The sequence below is a fragment of the Stegostoma tigrinum genome, chromosome 8 (genome assembly GCF_030684315.1).
Source record: "Stegostoma tigrinum isolate sSteTig4 chromosome 8, sSteTig4.hap1, whole genome shotgun sequence".
Lineage (NCBI taxonomy): Eukaryota > Metazoa > Chordata > Chondrichthyes > Orectolobiformes > Stegostomatidae > Stegostoma > Stegostoma tigrinum.
In genome coordinates, this window is record NC_081361.1 from 54874338 (window position 1) to 54896099 (window position 21762).

General features: G+C 42.3%; 1 protein-coding gene across 2 annotated transcripts in view; it reads right to left on the reverse strand.

Moving 5' to 3' along the window:
• The window catches only part of scp2a (sterol carrier protein 2a), a 91285-nt gene that overhangs the window by 22102 nt on the left and 47421 nt on the right, over positions 1 to 21762 (reverse strand). For both annotated transcript variants that reach the window (XM_048539344.2, XM_048539345.2), the window contains 2 exons: positions 15797 to 15950; positions 6113 to 6212 (listed from right to left, as the gene is read on the reverse strand). In XM_048539344.2, coding sequence (XP_048395301.1) covers positions 6113 to 6212; positions 15797 to 15950 — 254 coding nt within the window. The remainder of the gene's footprint in view (positions 1 to 6112; positions 6213 to 15796; positions 15951 to 21762) is intronic.

Below are 21762 nucleotides of genomic sequence, written 5' to 3' on the forward strand. Positions count from 1 at the left end.
AGAGGAGGGGTAGGGCTGGGGAAAGTAGGTGCGATTGTGATAGGTGAGTGCAGGAAGGGAGTGGTTAGGATTGATCAGTGGGATGGGAGGGGTGGATAGGTGGGACAGAAGATGAACAGATTGTGTCAGGTCAAGGAGGCGGGGATAACAGGGAGGGTAGGGCATGGGATGAGGCCAGGGTTGGGGAGATTTTAAAACTGGTGAATTCTATGTTTAGGTCATTGGGCTGTAAGGCTCCTGAGGCAGAATATGAGGTGCTGCTCCTACAGTTTGTGCGTGGTGTCATTGTGCCAGTGGCAGAGGCACCAAGGGGGGCGGGAAGCAGTTAAAATGGTTGGCGACTGGATGGTGTTGTCATTTGTTACATACAGAGCACGTAGGCCAGGTGTTTGCAAGGAAAGGTGCTGGGGCTAGTGGGAAGTGTGGAGCGGACAAAGGAGTTGTGGTGTGAGTAGTTCCTATGAAAGGGTGGCAAGGGAAATATCTCTTTGATGGTGGGGTTGGATTGTAGGTGGCGGAGAGTGGATGCGGAGTTTGGTGGGATAAGTGAGGATAAGGGGGATTCTGTCTTTATTTATGTTCGGGAGAGGGGGTTTGAGGGCAGAAGTGCAGGTAATGCAAGAGATGCAGTTGAGGGCATTTTGGATGACCGAGGGGGACAAGTTACAGTCCTTGAAATAAGACGAGGTCTGGGATGTGCAGGTGTGGAATGCTCCATCTTGGGAGCTGATGCGGCAGAAGCGGAAGAACTGGGAGTAGGGGATCGTATTCTTGCAGGAGGGTGGGTGAGAGGAGGTGTGGTCCAAGTAGCTGTGGGAATCGGTGAACTCAAAACAGATTTCAGATTCAAGGTGGTTACCAGAGATGGAGATGGAGATGGAGAGGTCCAAGAAGGAGAGGGAGGTACTGGAGATGGTCCAGGTGAATTTGAGGCTGGGGTAAAAGGCGTTAGTAAAGTTGACGAACTGTTAAAATTCCTCATGCAAGCACGAGGCAATGCCGATACAGTCATCACATAGCGGAGAAAGAGGTGGGGAATAGTGCCAATGTAGCAGAAGAGGGACTGTTCCACATATCCTATGATGAGGCAGGCATAGCTTGGCCCCATGCAGGTGCCAATGGCCACCCCTTCAGGCTGTAGGAAGTGGAAAGAGTTAAAGGAGAAGTTGTTCAGGCTAAGGTCAAGTTCTGTTAAGCGGATGAGGGCGTTATTGGAGGGGGGCTGTTTGGGCCCTGCAGGAGAGGAAGAAGCAAAGGGCTTTCAGGCCATCTCCATAGGGAATACAAGTGTACAGAGATTGGATGTCCATAGTAAAGATGAGGCATAGGGGGCAGGGAATTGGAAGTCTTGGTGGAGATAGAGATGGTGGTGTCCCAGACATAGATGGGGAGTTCCTGGACCAGGGGGCAAAAAGACAGAGTCAAGCCAAGTGCAGATGAAAAGCGGTTTATCAGACTGCACAGAAGTATACAATAGTGTGCCCGAGGGGTTAGCATCATTAAAGATCAGGGAGGTCATCTATGTGTTGAACCTCAGGAGATGGGAGAGATACTAAACAAATATTTTCATGTGGAGAAAGAAAGAGGCTAGAGAACTCGGCAAATAAACACGGATGTTTTGAAAACAGTTAACATTGCAGAAGAGGAAGTGCTGGATGTGTTAGAAAACAAAATTGGATAAATATGTGGGAAATGATCAAGTGTACCCCAGTGAGAAGTTAGGGGAGAAATCGCGGGGGCGCTAGCAAAGATTTTTGTATCATCTATTACCACGGATGTGGTGCTGGAGAACTGGAGAGTGGTTGATGTTGTGCCTTTGTTTAGGAAAGCCTGTATGGAGAAGCGTGCAACTACATACTTGCGAGAGGGACACTGCTGGCGGAGAAGTTGCTGGAGGTGATTCTGAAAGAGAGGATTTACAGGCAATTGAAAGGGCAAAACCTGATTAGGGATAATCAGCATGGCTTTGTGCCAGGGAAATCATGTCTCACAAACTTGAGGAAGTAACCAAAAAGACTGATGAGGGCAGAGCAGTAAACTTTGTTTATATGAACTTTATTAAAGCCTTTGGCAAAGTTCCGCATAGCAGTCTAATAAGTAAAGTTAGATCATACAGGATTCAGGGCAAACTTGCCAACTGGATACAAAATTGGCTTGACAGTAGGAGACAGAGGGCAGTGGTGATGGGGGTTGCGGGGGGGGGGGGGGGGGGGTAGTTATTTTTTGGACTGGTGGCCTGTGTCCAGCAGTATTCCACACAGATTGGTACTGGGTTCACTGCTGTTTGTCATTTATCTGAAGGATTTGCATGAGAATATTGGAGGCAGATGACATCAAAATTGGTGGTAAAGTGGACAGTGAAGGTGGCTTTTTAAGATTACAAAGCGATCTTGATCATTTGTGTCAATGGGGTGAGGAGTGGCAGATGGAGTTTAATTTGGATAAAATGAGACGTATTGCATTTTGGTAAAACAAACAAGCGCAGACCTTATACAATTAATAGTAAGGCCCTGGGTGGTGTTTTACAACAGAGAGACCTGGGGATTCAAGTACATAATTCATTGAAATTTGCATCATGGTAGACAGGGTGGTTAAGAAGGCTTTTAGCATGCTTGCCTTCATTGCTCAGACCTTTGAGTATGGGAATTGGGATGTCATATTGAGGTTGTTACAAGATGCTGGTGAGGCCTCTTCTGCAGTATTGTGTGCAGTTCTGGTCAGTCTGCAACAGGAAGGATATTATTAAACTGGAGAGGGTTTAGAAAAGATTTATCAGGATATTACTGGGGATGGAGGTTTTGAATTATAACAATAGGCTGGTTAGGCCGAGATTTTATTCACAGGAGCGTAGGAGGTTGAGGGGTGACCTTATAGAGGTTTATAAAATCATGAAGGGCATAGATAAAGTGAATAGCAAAAGATCCTTTTCTTAGTGTGAGGGATTTCAAATCTAGGGGCATATTTTAAGGTGACAGGAAAAAGTTTTAAAAAAGACATGAGGGACAACTTTTTTTCTTACACAGAGAATGTTTTCTGTGTGGGATGAATTGCCAAAAGTAGTAGTAGGTGCTGGTACAATTACAACATTTGGATGGTTTCATGAATAGGAAGGATTTGGAATGATATGGCCAAACCCAGGCAAGTGGGACTAGTTTAGTTTAAGAACATAAAAAACAATATCTACAGTTATTTCAGAAATCAGAAACAAAAACAGAAATTGCTGGAAAAATTGAGCAGGTCTGACAGCATCTATGCAGAGAAATCAGAGTTACTGTTTTGGGTCCAGTGACCCTTCCTCAGAGCTCAACTAGTTTGGGAAGATGGGTGGCATGGACTAGTTGGACCAAAGGGTTGTTTCCATGCTGTATGGCACTAAAATTGTCTGTGGAAGGACTAAAGATGTGTGGACACTATTTCTGGTCAAAAGGATAACTCAAGGGAGAGTTAAGGCAGAAGCAAAAACAGAAATTGCTAGAAAAACTCAGCAGGATAAAATAAACCCTCTATGATTACATGAGAGGCAAGTTTCATGCTGGAAGATTCTGCAAATAGCACAGTATTGGAATACACAGACGCAATGCAAGGGCAGGGAGGCTTCACAAAGTTAAGACAGAACTGTTCAAAATTATGAAACAAGCATCTAGGATAGGGTCCGTTGTAGCTCAGTGACTAAATGCTTGACCAGTTGTGATATCCAGCTGAGGCTAGATTGAAATGGCTTCAGATTCAATCCATAATGAGGGCTGACTGATATGATTTGAAATAGTGCCATGTTGGAAGCAAGACAATTAGGTGCTTTGCAAATGATTAGAAGAAAGATGAGCTGTGACCAGATTTTGTGCTCTTTGTAACCATGTTTTGAACCATGCCATTGTTTGATTAGAGCCAATGTGAATTTGGCCATGAAGCCTTCATGGGTGTACTGCTGATGGTCACTGTTTAGGCTCACATATGACAAAACAGGATGGAATATTGAAGGGAACAGAAAGCACTGCCTGTTGAATCAAGGCTGGAAACATTCCACACTTGTAATGCCCCACAATGGTTACTGGGAAAATGTGAAGTTAATTGGTTCAGATTGTATCGACTGAACTGGTGTCGTCACTGAGGTAAGCCATTGATCATCTTTTGAGTCATTCCATGGAATTTTAATATTAAGCAGGCAGACAACATTTTTAATTTGACATTTCACTAAAACAGCAGTGACAACAATACAGCCAATTCTTAGTTCTGCACTGGTTGTCTGACTGCGTTATGCACTTCAGCCCTAATGAAGAGTTCAGTCCCCAGTTTCCTATCCCAGACAAAAACATGCCATCAACTGAGTCAAGATAGCATTTGCAACTTGCATTATAAGTACATAGCCTATTTCCAGGTAAAAGGGACAGAATCATATGACAAAAACATTATGAATAAAATGATTTATGGTTCTAATGTCTTAACTCACTGAGCTGCATTGTGTCAAAATACATGGAAGTGACAACATTACAATGTTTCTTGTTTTATCATGTTGGTGCTTACCTTGATGATGAGCAGGAATTCCAACCTACATGCCCACTGTCTCAATTCCATAGCCCATTATTCCCTTCAACCATATGTTTAACTTTTATTTAACTGTCTGATACAGACTGTTTCAATCACTAATAATGCATTCCGCTGTGTCTTAATTCAGAATTTAGAAAATAAATCACTGCTGCTTTCAGGAAATAACATTTCAAGCAAACTTCCCAAGTGGTGAAGTGAACTGACAGGAGGCTGATGAAAGGTGAATAGCCAAGGTCTTTTTCCCAGGGTAGGGGAGTCCAAAACTGGAGGGCACAGATTTAAAGTCAGAACTGAAAGATTTAAAAAGAGAGACCCGAGAGGCAACTCTTTCACACGGAGGATGGTATAGAATGAGCTGCCAGAGAAAGTGGTAGAGACAGGCTCAATTACAACATTTAAAAGACATTCAGACAGACACATGAATAGGAAAAATTGAGAGGTATATGGGCCAAGTGCAGGCAAGTGGAACTAGTTCAATTTAGGATACCTGGTCGGCATAGATGAATAAGGCCAATGGTCTGTTTTGATGCTGTATGACTCTAACTGCTATGGTAGGGGGTGAGAAACTATTTCAACTGAAAAGGAAGGTCGAAACATATTTAAAATAATTTGCAAAAGAACCAGGCAAACATGAGGAAATTTAAAAAAAATTGGTAAAGCACTACTTGAATAGATATCGTAAGCAGATTAAACAGTAACTTTCAAAATGAAGTGGAAATATGATTTTTTTTTTAAAAATTGCTACGCAATGGGGAAGTGTAGGGAATTGTCCAAGTGGAGAGTTTGTTTAAATTGTTGGCATGGGCACAAGGGACAGAATAGTCACCTGATGGCTTTAAAATCTAGCAGCTCACCTGTAAGCTAAAGAAGTTAACCAAAGTGCCCTCAATATTATGCCTAAGTTTCTATTTTCAATGTGCTTTTGCGAGAAAGAAGAAACCGAACCGCAGGCAATTGTCTCATTAGCCGTAAAAGAAGAAGGTCTCAGCCACTGTCACATAGAAGAACTCTGTACTGTACAAGTGCCCAATATTACTTCTTTCATGTCAGTCAGTTTTACGGGATTGTTTCACAGCAGTAGTGAGGAGAGGTCAAAGTGCTCAACATGAGCATTTCAATACAACAGATAAAAGGTAAACAGTGGCTCAGTGGTTAGCACTGCAGCCTCAGAGCGCCAGGGACCCAGGTTTCATTCCAGCCTCGGGCGACTGTCTGTGTGGAGTTTGCACGTTCTCCCCGTGTCTGCGTGGGTTTCCTCCGGGTGCTCCGGTTTCCTCCCACAGTCCAAAGATGTGCAGGCTAGGTGGACTGGCCATGCTAAATTGCCCGTACTGTTCAGGGTTGTGTGGGTTATAGGGGGATGGGTCTGGGTGGGATTCTTCAAGGGGCAGTGCGGACTTGTTGGGCCGAAGGGCCTGTTTCCACACTGTAGGTAATCTAATCTACAGAAGGAACGTAATCTCAATCGTAGTTGAAAGATGAAAGCACAGCACTTTATTCACTACGTTCGTGGTCATTTACCTTTGTAAAATTTCTACAGATATTAGGAGTCAAGAATTGGCCTCACCTCCTGAAGTTTTTTCTCAATTTCTCTGAACACAGTTTGGGCTTTGAATCCATTGACACTGGCTACAGCATTGATCGGGACCACTTGGATATTTTGTCTTCTGCAAATGAGAATAATGTAGATTATAGAACAACATCTGAATGGTGCATCATATGTCATGCATTTCATTGGAGAACTTTAATAAGAAATAGAAATGCAAATATATAGAGAATGCAAAACCCCCATGGTGGGAATAGCACTGATGATTTTCTGTGGATGGATTAAATGGAGAGTATTTTTTTCCAGTGATGTAAATATTTCCATTAGCAGCAATGTACAAATATTAACGGTTACATTCTTTTTGATGCAACCAAAATTTGCAAAAATAAATAAGTCCTATATCTTTCTTAATTGTACAAACTGGCACACCAGGAAGCACTGCTGACATTCCCCTACAATAATTCAAAAGAATTTTGGAAAATAAGGTCTGTTTATCCAGAGTAATTGCAATTAGCAATTCCAAGACAGGTTTCAAATAAATTTCAAAAATTAAACTTTTAAAATATGATTGAATTTGCCTACCAAAATGCATTCCATGGTTTGTATTCCCTTCACTTCAGACCCTCAGCTCATCTAAAAAGAATAGAATTTTCAATTGCATCTGCGCATTCCAATAGTGTGTTGTTTGCAGAACTTCCCAGCATGAAATTTGCCTCACGTGCAAACATTCAGAGCTTTATTTTCTTCACCTGACTCTGAGTTGAGTGAATTCTCAATAAAAAGCTTCAATTATCTGAAGTAACGTATGAGGTTCTATTCGGTGTTGACACAAAAAGAAATATAGGGTAATACTGCCCATCAACTAAGGCTGAAGACTACATTTCTGTAATTGAATGGATTAATTTATGTTTTGTTACTATCTTCTCTATGCATGACACTTTGTGGAAGAGATATTTGCAATATTCAAACTTTAAAGTTTTTGAGAAGATTTGTAGCTCGGGTTGTGGATAAGGTTCTAGATTTGCTAGCCGAGCCAGTGTGTTTGACTGCAGACGTTTCATCACCCTGCTCGGTAATATCACCAGTGCGCCTTCAGTGAGGCTTTGGTGTTCTGTCCTGCTTGTTATTAATATGTCTCTGTTTGCTGGGGTGGTTGGCATCACTTCTAGTTCTGTTTTTCAGTGGTTTGTTTGTTGGGTCCAGTTAATGTGTTTGTTGATGGAGTTCCAGTTGGAACACCAGGCCTCCAGGAATTCCCTGGTGTGTCTCTGTTCGCCTTGTGCTATTATCAATGTGTTGTCCTTGTCAAATTTGTGTCCTTCTCTGTCTGTGTGTATTGAGGCCAGTGAGAATTGGTCGTGTCGCTTGATGGGTAGTTGGTGTACTTGCATTCCGACCAGAACTCAATCAACAAACACACTGAACAGAACCCGATAGTCAAACCACTGAAAAACAGAACCAGAAGTAATGCCAACCACCCCAGCAAACTGAGGCATATAAATGACCAGCAAACAGAACACCAAGGCTTCACCAGAGGCACGCTGACCATGTTACCCAGGAAGGTGACAAAATGTCTGCAATCAAACACACTGGCTTGGCAAGCAAGTCTGCAACTTCATATTCAAACTTTTATCAGATGCCTCTGTTGTACTTTAGGCTAGGAGCTCAGTTTTCTGTGTAGAAAGACTGTTGTTCGGTCCAGCCCTCCTTCCAACTTGCTGGCTGACACACAGTGCTGGATCTACTGTTGTTTCATGTGGTCTGAACCCTGGTGGCTGGGCCTATTTAATTAACGGAAAGACTCCATGTCAGCTAAATCAGAGGCAGGAAGGAGTTCATAGAAGATTTCAGCTGCTATCTCCAGAATGTCAATTAGTTTCATTCATGAGCCAACTGACACCATTTGTCCTCAAGTCCACCTGCAATTTAGTGTGGTTAGGGGTTAAGTGAAGGTTGCATGGCATTCCATTGGAATCCCAGATGTATTTGCCTATAGTATCCTACAAAGGAACACAAGTACAGGAGTAGGCCATTCAGCCCCTCAAGTCTGTTCCACCATTCAGTAAGATCATGGTTGATCTATGGCCTAACGTCATATACTTGCCTTTGGCCGTATCCCTTAATATTTTTATTTTTCTCAGATGTAAATAAAAAATAACTGATCTAGCCACTAATGCCGTTTAAGGAAGAGAGATCCAAACATCTACCAACTTGTGTTCAGAAGTGCTTCCTAACAGCTCTTCTGAACCATCTAGCTCTAATTTTCAGATTGTGTCCCCAGTTCTAAAATCCTCAACCAGTGAAAATAGATAAAAATAAACGATCTCCCCATAATCCAGAAGTCAGAGTCATATAGCGCAAAAACCTTTCAGTCCAACCAGTCCATGCCAAACATAATCCCAAACTAAACTAGTTCCACCTGCCTGTTCCTGGCCCATATCCCTCAAAATCCTTTTTTTTCATGTACTTATGCAAATGTCTTTTAAACACTGGATGTGGGTACAATTACACCACTTCCTCAGGAGGTTCATTCCACACTTGAATAACACTTTGTGTTAAAAAAAAATTACCTCATGTCTTTTTCAAATCTCTCTCCTCTCACCTTAAAATATGTGTCCCTAGTCTTGATACTCCATCCAAGGGTAGGCAGAACTACCATTAACTGTATTTATACCTCTCAATATTTTATAAACTTCTATCTTAACTTTCTATTCTCCTACACTCCAGTGGAAAAAAGTCCCAGCCGTTCTTGCGAACTGAAACCTTCCATAGAATCACAGTATCCCTACTGTATGGTAACAAGCCCTTCAGCCCAACAAGTCCATACTGACCCTCAGAACATCCAATCCAGACCCATCTCCGTATAACCCACCTAATCTACACATCCCTCAGCACTACGGGCAATTTAGCATGAGGAATTTAGCATGGCCAATCCATCTAACCTGCACATCTTTGGACAGTGGGAGGAAACTGGAGCACCCGGAGGAAACCCACGTAGACACAGGGAGAATATGCAAACTCCACACAGACAGTCACCCGAGGGTAGAATCGCACCTGGGTTTCTGGCGCTGTGAGGCAGCAGCGCTAACCATTAAGTCACTGTGCGGCCATATCTGGCAACATTCTGGTACATCTCCTCTGAGACCTCTCCAGATTAATAATATCCTTCCCGTCACTAAGTGGCCAGAAACAGACATGGTATTCCTGAAGAGGCCTCACCAATGTCTTGTATACCCTCAACATGACTTCCCAACTCCTATACGCAAAGGAGTGAGCAATAAAGGCAAGCATACCTAATGCCCTTTTAATCACCCTGTCTCTCTGTGATGCAAATTTCAAAGAATTATGTACCTGCACCCCTGGGTCTCTCCATTCTACAACTCTGTCCAAGACCCTACCATCAATTGTATAAGCCCTACCCTTATTTGTTGTAACAAAATGTAATACTTCACATTGATCCAGAATGAACTCTATTCACCATTTTTCAGTCCATTGAACCATTTAAACAAGATCCCTTTGTAATCTTAGAAGACCTTCTTCACTGTCCACTAAGTGATCCATACCAGTGTCATCTGCAAACTCACTAACCATGCCTTCTATATTTTCATCATTTTATATAAATGACAAACAAAAGGAGGACCCAGAACTGTTCCCTGTGGAACACCGCTGGTGATAAGCGACAATTTCGAAAAGCAACCCTCCCCTACCACTCTGTCTCCTGTTGTTAAGACAATTATGCACCCAATTGACAAACTCACCCTAAATCCCACATGATAATAAAATGTGGAGCTGGATGAACACAGCAGGCCCAGCAGCATCTCAGGAGCACAAAAGCTGACGTTTCGGGCCTAGACCCTTCATCAGAGAGGGGGATGGGGTGAGGGTTCTGGAATAAATAGGGAGAAAGGGGGAGGCGGACCGAAGATGGAGAGAAAAGAAGATAGGTGGAGAGGAGAGTATAGGTGGGGAGGTAGGGAGGGGATAGGTCAGTCCAGGGAAGACGGACAGGTCAAGGAGGTGGGATGAGGTTAGTAGGTAGGAAATGGAGGTGCGGCTTGGGGTGGGAGGAAGAGATGGGTGGGAGGAAGAACAGGTTAGGGAGGCAGAGACAGGTTGGACTGGTTTTGGGATGCAGTGGGTGGAGGGGAAGAGCTGGGCTGATTGTGTGGTGCAGTGGGGGGAGGGGACGAGCTGGGCTGGTTTTGGGATGCAGTGGGGGAAGGGGAGACTTTGAGGCTGGTGAAGTCCACATTGATACTATTGGGCTGCGGGGTTCCCAAACGGAATATGAGTTGCTGTTCCTGCAACCTTCGGGTGGCCTCATTGTGGCACTGCAGGAGGCCCATGATGGACATGTCATCTAAAGAATGGGAGGGGGAGTGGAACTGGTTTGCGACTGGGAGATGCAGTTGTTTATTGCGAACCGAGCGGAGGTGTTCTGCAAAGCGGTCCCCAAGCCGCTTTGGTTTCCCCAATGTCGAGGAAGCCACACCGGGTACAGTGGATGCAGTATACCACATTGGCAGATGTGAACCCTGCAGCCCAATGGTATCAATGTGGACTTCACCAGCTTCAAAATCTCCCCTTCCCCCACCGCATCCCAAAACCAGCCCATTTCGTCCCCTCCACCCACTGCATCCCAAAACCAGTCCAACCCGTCTCTGCCTCCCTAACCTGTTCTTCCTCCAACCCATCCCTTCCTCCCACCCCAAGCCGCACCTCCATTTCCTACCTACTAACCTCATCCCACCTCCTTGACCTGTCCGTCTTCCCTGGACTGACCTATCCCCTCCCTACCTCCCCACCTATACTCTCCTCTCCACCTATCTTCTTTTCTCTCCATCTTCGGTCCGCCTCCCCCTCTCACCCTATTTATTCCAGAACCCTCACCCCATCCCCCTCTCTGATGAAGGGTCTAGGCCCGAAACGTCAGCTTTTGTGCTCCTAAGATGCTGCTGGGCCTGCTGTGTTCATCCAGCCTCACATTTTATTATCTTGGATTCCCCAGCATCTGCAGTTCCCATTATCACTAAATCCCACATGATCTAATTTTACTAATTAGTCTTGTCTTCGTATCATTTTTGGGAATCTGTGCTGCACTGCTTCTGAAGCCAATATATTCTTCCAAAGTTGGGGTGCTCAGATTGACGACAGTACTCTTAAGAAGGTTCATCATGATTTGATACTCACTGCTCACTCAAGATACCTGATTGACTGGCGTGCTTGGTAGATTGGCCTTCTGCCTTTTTTAAATGTCCCACGACAAATAAAAACTTTTCCAAAGCAGAGTTGAGGGAGTAAGAGGTAACTGCAATTATCTGCGGTGCTATAGGCGGGAGATGGAATTTTGCTGCAAATGTTTAATGGGCCTTTTAGATTCCATCAAAAAGGGGTTTCGTAATTCTGCTCGTTTCCACTAATACCAAATTTCCTGTATATAACTCATTTGGTTTGATAGTAAACAGGTCAAGTAATCTAAAGTTAAAATTGTGACCATCTGATGGTTGACTAATCAGATGTTTAGAGTGTCTATACGTAGTCTAGCAAGTGAGGAAGGGACCCTCTTGTGCTACAATTGTAGTATCCCTACCCCTGGACTGGACGGTCCAGAAGAAGTGTCCCATCTGCCCCAGAAATATGTAATAACATCTATGAACTGAGTGATTTGGTAAAGTAGAATTTAAAAAAAAAAGCAAAAGGGGAAGGGAACTCGTGGCACAGTGGTAGCGTCCCTACTTCTGAGTCAGGAGGCCTGCATTCAAGTCCCACCTGTGACAGAGGTATGTAAGAATATTCCTGAACAGGTTGCTTAAACAAAAAGAGCAAGAAAACCTCAAGTCTTGGAGAGGGAATGAAAAATGAACCTTCATATAACCCATAATGGAGACAGCAGAACTTGTTGGACAGGTTAGGCTTTTTGGCCTGTAGCACAATTTATGGAAGGTATCCAATAAACCCATATCATGGAGAAAGCCTGGATTGTTTATGGATACACATGCTTTGACATGGTGGGTGGGGATGGATAAACACGTTCTCTTTATGTGTTGCAAATTTAGCAATTAAAGATGTTAAATGAAATCAGGCTCTCTAACAATGACTGAACCATTCTCCTTGTTTTCATGAAAGAATTCTACTTCCAAATAACATTAATACTGAATGACTTGCATGTTCAAACTACTAATATTTTCATTCTGTACTTGGTTCTTGACATCTAACTCTCGATCAAAGATACCTTGAGTGAACACAAAACAATTCTGATCTAAATGTGGAATTCCATTAGATTATTGCAATTATAAAACAATTGTGTTTCATGTTTGAATCATCTTAATTCTACAGTACTGGCATGTCTAAGTGGCAGCCATTAGCCGGGAATGTAAATGATCAAGGGTGTGAATTACATAATTGAACTTGACACCTTTAGCTATAGTTTTGTTCTGGGCTGGTGAGAGTAAAACTGAGAGGACAAGCCATGAGTAAGGCCCCTCCCCCTATTTATTTCAGAACTGCGCTTCCCCTTCCTCATTTCTGAACAAGTGTCTAGGCCCGAAACGTCAGCTTTCCTGCTCCTCTGATGCTGCTTGGTCTGCTGTGTTCATCCAGCTCTACACCTTGTTATCTAAGCCATGAGTAAAGCCAATTTAGAATTGATCTCAGAACTCAGCATTCCACTTGTAAACCTAAGCAATTTATGTTCCAACTCAGTAATCAGGTTCAAGGCACAAGATTTTACCTGTGATATAACTGGATGAACTTTATATAGATAGAGCTACAAAGGACAGAAAATAGTAGATATGCCATGTCAAAAACAAATGTACCGCATAAGCTAGTGAAAGAGTGATGGCCCTTCTACCACATTCCTGTGTAGTAATGTTCAGTTCAGAACAGCAGTTTCAATGTAATTGAAATGAAGCTTGCTGCATCTTCCTAACTTGTACAAAATTGGTGATCTTATCTTTAAAGACTGAACAACTTCCCGTTCACATAATTACTAGGAACCGGTGACTAAGATTGAACAAAACCCGCTCAAGCAAATTCTAGTACAGACTTGTTATTTACAAAAGGCTAAACAAATTAAATAAAAAGCCATAATGTCAACACTGACATTGTGGTGCATTTCCCAGTGCAGCAAATACACCACAATGCTTACCAAGTGCAACACCATTGCCCATGGAATTGGGCACAATGCGACATGTTCATATACAATCCCATGCCCTGAGCACTGCTTCACCCTCTATCATTGTCAGTGAGTTGTTCCACAACTGGGAATGTAATGAAGGATAAATGTCTCCTTTCACTCACTAGAATGGCACTTCAGGAAGAAGCCACATTGACCTCATTCGCACTGACTTTGTCATTAGTAGGACTTGAATGTTAGCTTAATGTTAGTACCAAGAAGTATAGTTCAGTAACTCTCTGTTCTCAAGTGTTACCCAAGTAATAGTGTGGCAATTTATAGACAAATGTGTAAGTGTCTCATGATTACCCAAGGCAAAAGAGCTGGGTCAGCATCCCATCCACCTTAAAAGTCACTTCCTCCCTTACCAACAGTCACAACAGAAACTGAAGCAATTTTGCCAAGCCTCCTTCAAGAGTACATTCCAAATCCAGTATCTTACCTATTTCAAACTACAAGGCAACGGACATGTTTGAGTATCATCAGCTGCAAATTCCCCTCCAAGTCACACATCTTTCTGATTTGGAAATATACATGTTCCTTCACCAGAACTCCCTTAACTGTACTCTGGGTGAACCTACACTACGTGGACTCGTGCAGTTTAAGAAGGTGGCTCATTGTCACATTCTCAAGGGCAATTAGAGAGGAGCAACAAAAATTGACCTTGCCAGTGACACTCACTGAATTTAAACATCTCTCACTGCTTGTGGCATTGTTAGATGCAAAGCATCAAGTTAGATGCAATTGCTTTCCATCCTAGCAATTTGCCTTATTCTCAGTTTCAAACAAAACTCTTGAATAACTCCTAGGGCTTCCAATAGAAAAATGTTGCAACATGCTTCAAGTCACTATGTCTTAATGCATTCGGGATCCAAATAACTCACCCAAAAGTTTGTGCTGTCGACTGGCCTGCTCAGTTACATGAGGATCCAGGACAGAAACTTGTGACGCTGAATTAAAGTCATCCCAAAATTGGGAGCCAGCCAACAACCAGTTCAGCATGCATACTGACATTTCACTAAGGGCTACTATTCAAAATACGTCTTTGTCTGTGGGACACTCCTAGGAATGTTCCAACATATTGCACTGGTTCTTTTCAAACCTGAGCCAACCTGAATAGATCTCACTTTAATAGGACTCTGACATGTACTCTGTAGGCAGAAAACAAATCTTACTCCAGGAAGAGGAAAAGGGAAAATAGAATAAGTGGAAAAAAAATCTTTGCTGAATTGCAGTTTAAACTGCACACATGTGCAGTTTGTGAATGGACTTCGAGGCACATAAAAGCAGAAAATCTGGCAAACTGATAGGAAGATGGGCTGCAGGTTACAATTCATCTCATGAACACCATTGCAATTTTCAAAACCAGTGCAAGTGATGATGACGGAGGGAAGCTGGTGTACAGCTGGAAGAACACAGCAGGCCAGCATTTTCTGAAGAAGGGTCCAGATCTGAAACATCAGCCTTCCTGCTCCTCTGATGCTGCTTGGCCTGCTGTGTTCATCCAGCTCTACACCTTGTTATCTCAAATGATGGTGATTCTTTTTGATGAAACTTCATCATTAACATCATAGGATGGATGTTCCTAAGGCAGTCCACAATTGCTTTTTTCACTAAATGAACAAATGTCTTTGCCTACTTTATGATGTTATTTGAAATGGTTTGCAGCATACTAAACACAGCACAGAATCAGAATTGTACTTCTGGTATAAAAGCATTTTTTCTATTCTCTGTTCAAATGAATTCAACAGTTAAAGCTCATTTAAAACAAAATGGATAGAGTACTATGTTTAACACATGTTCTGCCACTTCATTCAAATTCTACAGTGGCAAGAACTGTCAACAACACAAGTGGCCATTCATTTTCTCCAAGTGGCCTCTAATGTATGACATCAGGAAATACTTGAGAGTTAAAGCACAATATTCAAAGGATAGAAATATTGTTCAATTTTGTTCCAATCATACACAGTTATTGGTAAAAATGTTCAAATGTGTTCAAACATTGCACGGACAGGAACATACAACTGCCAAAGCTCTCTACATAAAGAAGCATGTGTCAAGATGCTGCACTGCAGCAGACATATATGAGCAGGCTTAACAAAAATACTGACTTTTTTTCTAAAAAAAGACACAGCTGCTCTCTGCAGTTTAAGATGGTTCCAAACTGAACTTTTTTTTAATTGAGAGGCTCAATGCGTTTGTACAAGGCCAGCCACAGTAACTGGAGAGACAGCGCAGTATGTAAGCCAGTTGACAATAAATATTAATCTCACTAGTCACTAGGGAAAGGCAAAGCAGCTTTGGCTGGGTCAAGTTCTGGAAATGCCTTTGCTGTACAGGAACCGCACTGTTTCAAGTTCTCCTCGGATTTGTTAATGGATTGATGTGCAGCGAAGGCGATTTCTAAGCAGACAAGTTGCAGTGTTAATGTGGGACCTGGGCCGGGCAGATACTCTACAAACAGGCCCTATCATTGTGCTGCACCTTAACGTGGCACGACTCGGCCATGACAGAAGGAAGTACTAACTCACCTTGCAGCTTCAGGAAACCCCATCCTGTATATTGTTACTACCACAGCACCACCAAGCCCGATGTTATGCTGCAGAGCGACCTTTGCCCCACGAACTTGCCTCTTCCCAGCTTCGCCTCTCAATTGCCAGCACAGTTCAGCACATTGGGCCAGGCCTGACAATCAAACATAGATACAATCGATTTTTAAAGCCATCACGTACAAACACACACTGTCAGCACAGAACACCTCAGATATTTAAAAGGGTGGGTGTCGTACTTCATTTATTCATAATATACAAGTGATTTTTTAAAAAAAAATTACATATAACTACAGCTTTTGCTGTGCAAATATATTTGCTACATTGCCTGTATTCCCATTCCTTGGAAATTGTGTATTTGGAAGAGATTATTTCCAAAATTAGGCAAACTCAATCTGATCAAAATTAACAAGTTTTTTTGCTGTCCTAAAACAGACTTGAATCTGATCAGGCCAGGGTCAAATCAGTGGAGCTGTGCCTTTGTGAGCATGTCTGTTTTAACATTTCCCGGCAGTTCACTTAGATAAGTGTGAAAATTTAATTTGGTGCTCCTCTTTACAGAGGTTGACTAATTCACTGTTTTTTTTTATTTAAAACAACTCTTGTTCACCACGGGGTTAATTCCTGGCTTTATGATTATCCATCCTGAGTTCCCTTCATTTGCTTTTCTATGTCAGCTTGGATGTTTCATACTGGAACGGTCAACATTGACATAATTGATTAACAATAGCAATAGGTAGATTACAATAGCATTTAAATACCAGAAAATATTTTGCAGCTTTGCTCACAGCTAATCTTGAACTTTAGTACATGTTATTATACTGAATCACTAACTTGGTCTGTTTATTTAAACCAGTGCTAGAATGCACGAGTTAAGAAAGTGACCTGGCAAGCTCAGTTACCTAGTTGAGTTGGTCAAATAGAAATTGTTGGACACATGTAAATTTCCAACTCTATATCTGGATTTCTCTTTTTTTTGGAAAAATTACTAAAGTTTACATCAATAAAAACAGCTTTAAAGATACACATTCTATAGAAAATAGATGAAAACTTGGTGGATAAAATGGTTTTTCATTGAAGGCTTCATCACCAATTGACTTCAGTTTAGAACAAATTTCCTTATATTTCAGTTGTTATATCTTATCGTCGCTGCCCTGACCACATTTCAATTAGATTTTGCCATTAATATGACAAACTGTGGTGCCTGGACAAACTGTATTTGTGTAGCTCTATTAACGTAGTAAAATGTACCAAGGTGCATCAGAGAGCATTGTGGGGGAAAAATTGTCAACAGAGCCACTTGGCCATATTAGGGCATGTGATCAAGAACTTGATGAACGACGCATGTTTAAAACAGTGAAACGAAGGAAAGACAAAAAAAGTCAGAGGCAGAGGGGCTTTGGGTGCATAAAATGTAGGAGCAGAGAAAAAATATCTCCTCTTATCTATGTTAAATCGGAAACTCCTTACTTTGAGATTGTACCCTTTGAGCCTAGATTCTCCCAGAAAAGGGAAACAACTTCCCGGCAACTAGCTTGTTAACTCCCTAATAATCTTCTATGTTTTAATAAGATCACTTCTCATTCTTCCAAAGTCCAATGAGCACAGGCCAAACTTATTCATCATCACCACGTGATCAACCGAGAAACCTTTGCTGAACTGTCACCACTGCCAGTACGTCTTTGCGAAGATGAGAGGGTCAAAACTGGTCACAGTAATCCAGGTGTGATTTAACTAGGGCCTTGAATGAATTTAGCAAGACCTCTCTATTTTTATTCTCTATTCTCTTTGACATAAAGGCCAACATTCTATTTGCATTCCCTGTGGCCCACTGAACTTGGATGTCAGCTTTTAGTAATTTATGCACAATATCTCTGTACTGTATCTTTCTGTAATCATTCTCCTTTTAAATAATATTCAGCTCCTCTATTCTTCCTGCCAAAGTGTATAACTTCACATTTTCCCACACTGTACTCCATTTGCCAAGATTTTGCCTACACATTCACCCTGTCTATATTCCTCTGCAGACTCTTTATCCTCACCACTTACCTTCCCACTTATTTTATGACCTCAGCACTGATATCTGTGGAGCTCCCTAATTATCAGTTTCCATCCTGAAATACTCCTCGAATTCAAACTCTCTGTCTTCTATTATTTAGCCAATTCTCCTACATGCTACCATAATACCTCAAGGACCACAAACTGTTATCTTATTAACCAGAATTATGTGCAGAACCTTATCAAACACTTCTGGAAACCCAAATATATTACAACTATTGGTTCTCCTCTATCTATTCTGGTTGTTATCTCCTCAAAGAATTCTAATGTTAGGCATGACTTGCTCTTCATGATACCATGTTGAGTCTGCGTGATTAATTATTTCAAATGCTCTGCTATTATATACTTTATGATAGACTTTAACGTTTTTCCAATTGTAGTTGTTAAGGTATCTGGCCCATAATTACCCATTTTTTTCTTTTGTTTGTTTCCCTTTGTGAATTTCTATTATGTTGGTAGCCTTCCATTCCTCACTTGACTTCTCCCAGATCTTTCACCACAGCCCACATCATTCAAGGCTGTTAGAAGCCATCCAGTAACAACATTCTGAGGGTCTTAACAGACCAGAAGTTTAACTGGACCAATATCTTGATCAGCAAAATTGATAAAGTGGTACAATAAAGACTTAGTGTTCTGAAATTAGTAATGTAATTCCTTACCACTCTCAGTTTCTCTCTTGATTACAAGACCCAAAACAGGTACAATACTATCCAAAAGGAGGCATTGCCAAAACTCACCAAACTTACTTCATCTGTACCTTCAAGCCTTGCAATTCTCTACCTAATAAGAAGGTGCACAAGAACATTAAGATGGTGGGAATACTTATTTGGACATATGCCTACTTTCCTTCATTGAATATCTATCATCAATTATTGAGGCTAAATTCCACACAAAACTAGGGAGTTCCAGGAAAGCAGTCACTGGAATAGGCAAGTCGACAGGCACCAAAAGCATTTTGGAGGGATTCAACAGCAGATGAGCAGAGGCAAATCTTTCTTCACTTCATTGAATTTATGACGGCCATAGCTACTTCGAAATATTCTTACTTGTTTCACTTCGCTCAAAAATTCATCTCATGCATCTTTACTGCTGTAAGGTGAGAATTTCGTTAAGCGATCTCCTGCCCCATGTGTAATAAATGCTTTAAATTGTAGAACTACATGTTTTCTTTGCACTTCCCTTAATAAGCTTTTAAATTAGCTTTTTAAAATTTCCCCAGCATGTGAGTGACATTGACCCTGAAGTATCTTCAAGCTGGTCTCTCACATTCTGCCCTCTAATGTGAGATCATTCAAAACTCTGCTGCTCTAGGTCTTCTGTGCACTGAGTCCCATTCACCCTTCTGATCAATATGTTTCTTCAGTTGCTGGTCGTCAACTCCCTAGGTGCCCTACCTCCTCCCCAAATCTTTATAATTTTAAATCCATTCAGCTCTTCTAATTATGGCCTCTTGACCATCTCGGATTTTAATCACTCTACCAATGGTGACTATCCTTTGGAATTCTCTCCAAACAATATCTTGCCTCTCCAAGTCATTTTCTACAACCTCCTCAAAATCTATCTTGAGGAAGCATTTGGTCATCTGATCTAATAGTTGCTTATGAGACTTGGGGTCATTTGATAATGTGCTGGTGAATCACTTTGGCACATTTTACCACATTAAAAACATGATATAAATGTGATAAATGTAACTATCTTCAGAAAGGGAGATAAAACATGCAGTGGAAATTGAGGTTGGTTCTCTCTTTTTCATGGCAGGATTTCTCCTGCTACACATTCACCTAAATCATCTATTTTTTCTGTGGTCGAGGATCACAGAGATATAGGACAGAATTTTATGCCCCCACTCCCCAGGATTGATTGATGACGGAAAGGCTGGAAATGTCATATGCATGGACTTCAGTAAGGCGTTTGATAAGGTTCCCCATGGCAGGCTGATGGAGAAAGTGAAATCACGTGGGGTCCAGGATGTGCTAGCTAGATGGACAAAAAACAGGCTAGGCAACAGGAGACAGAGTAGTAGTAGAAGGGAGTTTCTCAAATTGGAGACCTGCGACTAGTGGTGTTCCACAGGGATCTGTGCTGGGACCACTGTTGTTTGTGATATATGTAAATGATCTGGCGGAAAGTGTAGGTGGTCTGATCAGCAAGTTTGCAGATGATACTAAGATTGGTGGAGTAGCAGATAGTGAAGGGGACTGTCAGACATTACAGCAGAATGTAGATAGACTGGAGAGTTGGGCAAATAAATGGCAGACGGAATTCAATCCGGGGCAAATGCAAGGTGATGCATTTTAGAAGATCTAATTCAAGGACGAACTATACGGTAAATGGAAAAGTCCTAGGGAAAATTGATGAACAGAGAGATCTGGGTGTTCAGGTCCATTGTTCCCAGAAGGTGGCAACACAGGCCAATAGGGTGGTCAAAAAGGCATACGGCATGCTTTCCTTCAACAGACGGGGTATTGAGTACAAGAGACGGCAGGTCATGTTACAGTTGTATAAGACTTTGGTTCGGCCACATTTAGAGTACTGTGTACAGTTCTGGTTGCCACATTACCAAAAGGATGTGGACGCTTTGGAGAGGGTGCAGAGGAGGTTCACCAGGATGCTGCCTGGTATGGAGGGTGCTAGCTATGAAGAGAGGTTGAGTAGATTAGAATTATTTTCATTAGAAAGACAGAGATTGAGGGGGGACTTGATTGAGGTCTACAAGATCATGGGGGGTATAGACAGGGTGGATAGCAAGAAGCTTTTTCCCAGGAGTGGGGGACTCAATTATTAGGGGTCATGAGTTCAAAGTGAGAGGAGGAAAGTTTAAGGGAGATATGAGTGGAGAGTTCTTTACGCAGAGGGTGGTAGGTGCCTGGAACGCGTTGCCAGCGGTGGTGGTAGACGCAGACACGTTAGCGTCTTTTAAGATATATCTGGACATGTACATGGTTGGGCGGGGAGCAAATGGACACAGACCGTTAGAAAATAGATGACAGGTTAGACAGAGGATCTTGATCGGCGCAGGCTTGGAGAGCTGAAGGGCCTGTTCCTGTGTTGTAATTTTCTTTGTTCTCTTTGAGTTGAGTTTGTGGCTGTGGGGAAGGGTGGGCAGGACATTTGATTTGACAGTATGGCGCAAGGTGGGCACACCATTAGGCCCTTCCATCACTCAGGTGAAGTCTAGGGCAGGTTGGCAATCGATGCCCACTGAAGGCCTTTAGCCTATGATTGCTACTATTCAAACAGCAGTAGGTGAGGGATTGATGATGTGGAGAGTACGACAAGCAAATATGCAAGATTCTGGGGCGGGGGAGGAAGTACACAATGCCTAATCAAAGGTCCTGGCATATGGAGGAGGAAGCCCACTGACAGACATCCCCTTCCCTTTCTTCCAACACTCGCATTCTCTCCCCCAACAGCCACCAGCATCCATTTTCCACCCTTGCTCACCTGTGGTTCCGTTGATTGCACTATCATTGGAAAGCTACCAGCCACAGACTGGCCAGCAGTAATGTAGGGTCAGGATCTCTTTGTCCAGTGTCTTATCTCCTAGGAAAGCTTGATGCTGGCCTGCTAACTAAAAGGATTGGACCTTTGCCCGATAACAGCAACATAGAACTCCCACCAATGAGGTTAAATTCTGCCCACAACGTCCTTGTAAGGCCTCTAATGTGGTCTTTGTTGTCGGACAAATCCAACAAAAATGTCGAGAACACCAGGAATTCCTGACTGCATTAATCAACCTGAACTAATATTTGATTCAGTAAATCAAGAACTTTGAATGTGCAAGGAACCAGTTCGCAATCCTGCAAAGGACTCATTATGTTAATAACTACAATTGCTTTGAGGTGAAGATTTGACTTCAGGACCACAAGCACAACATTAAGTGAGGGTTT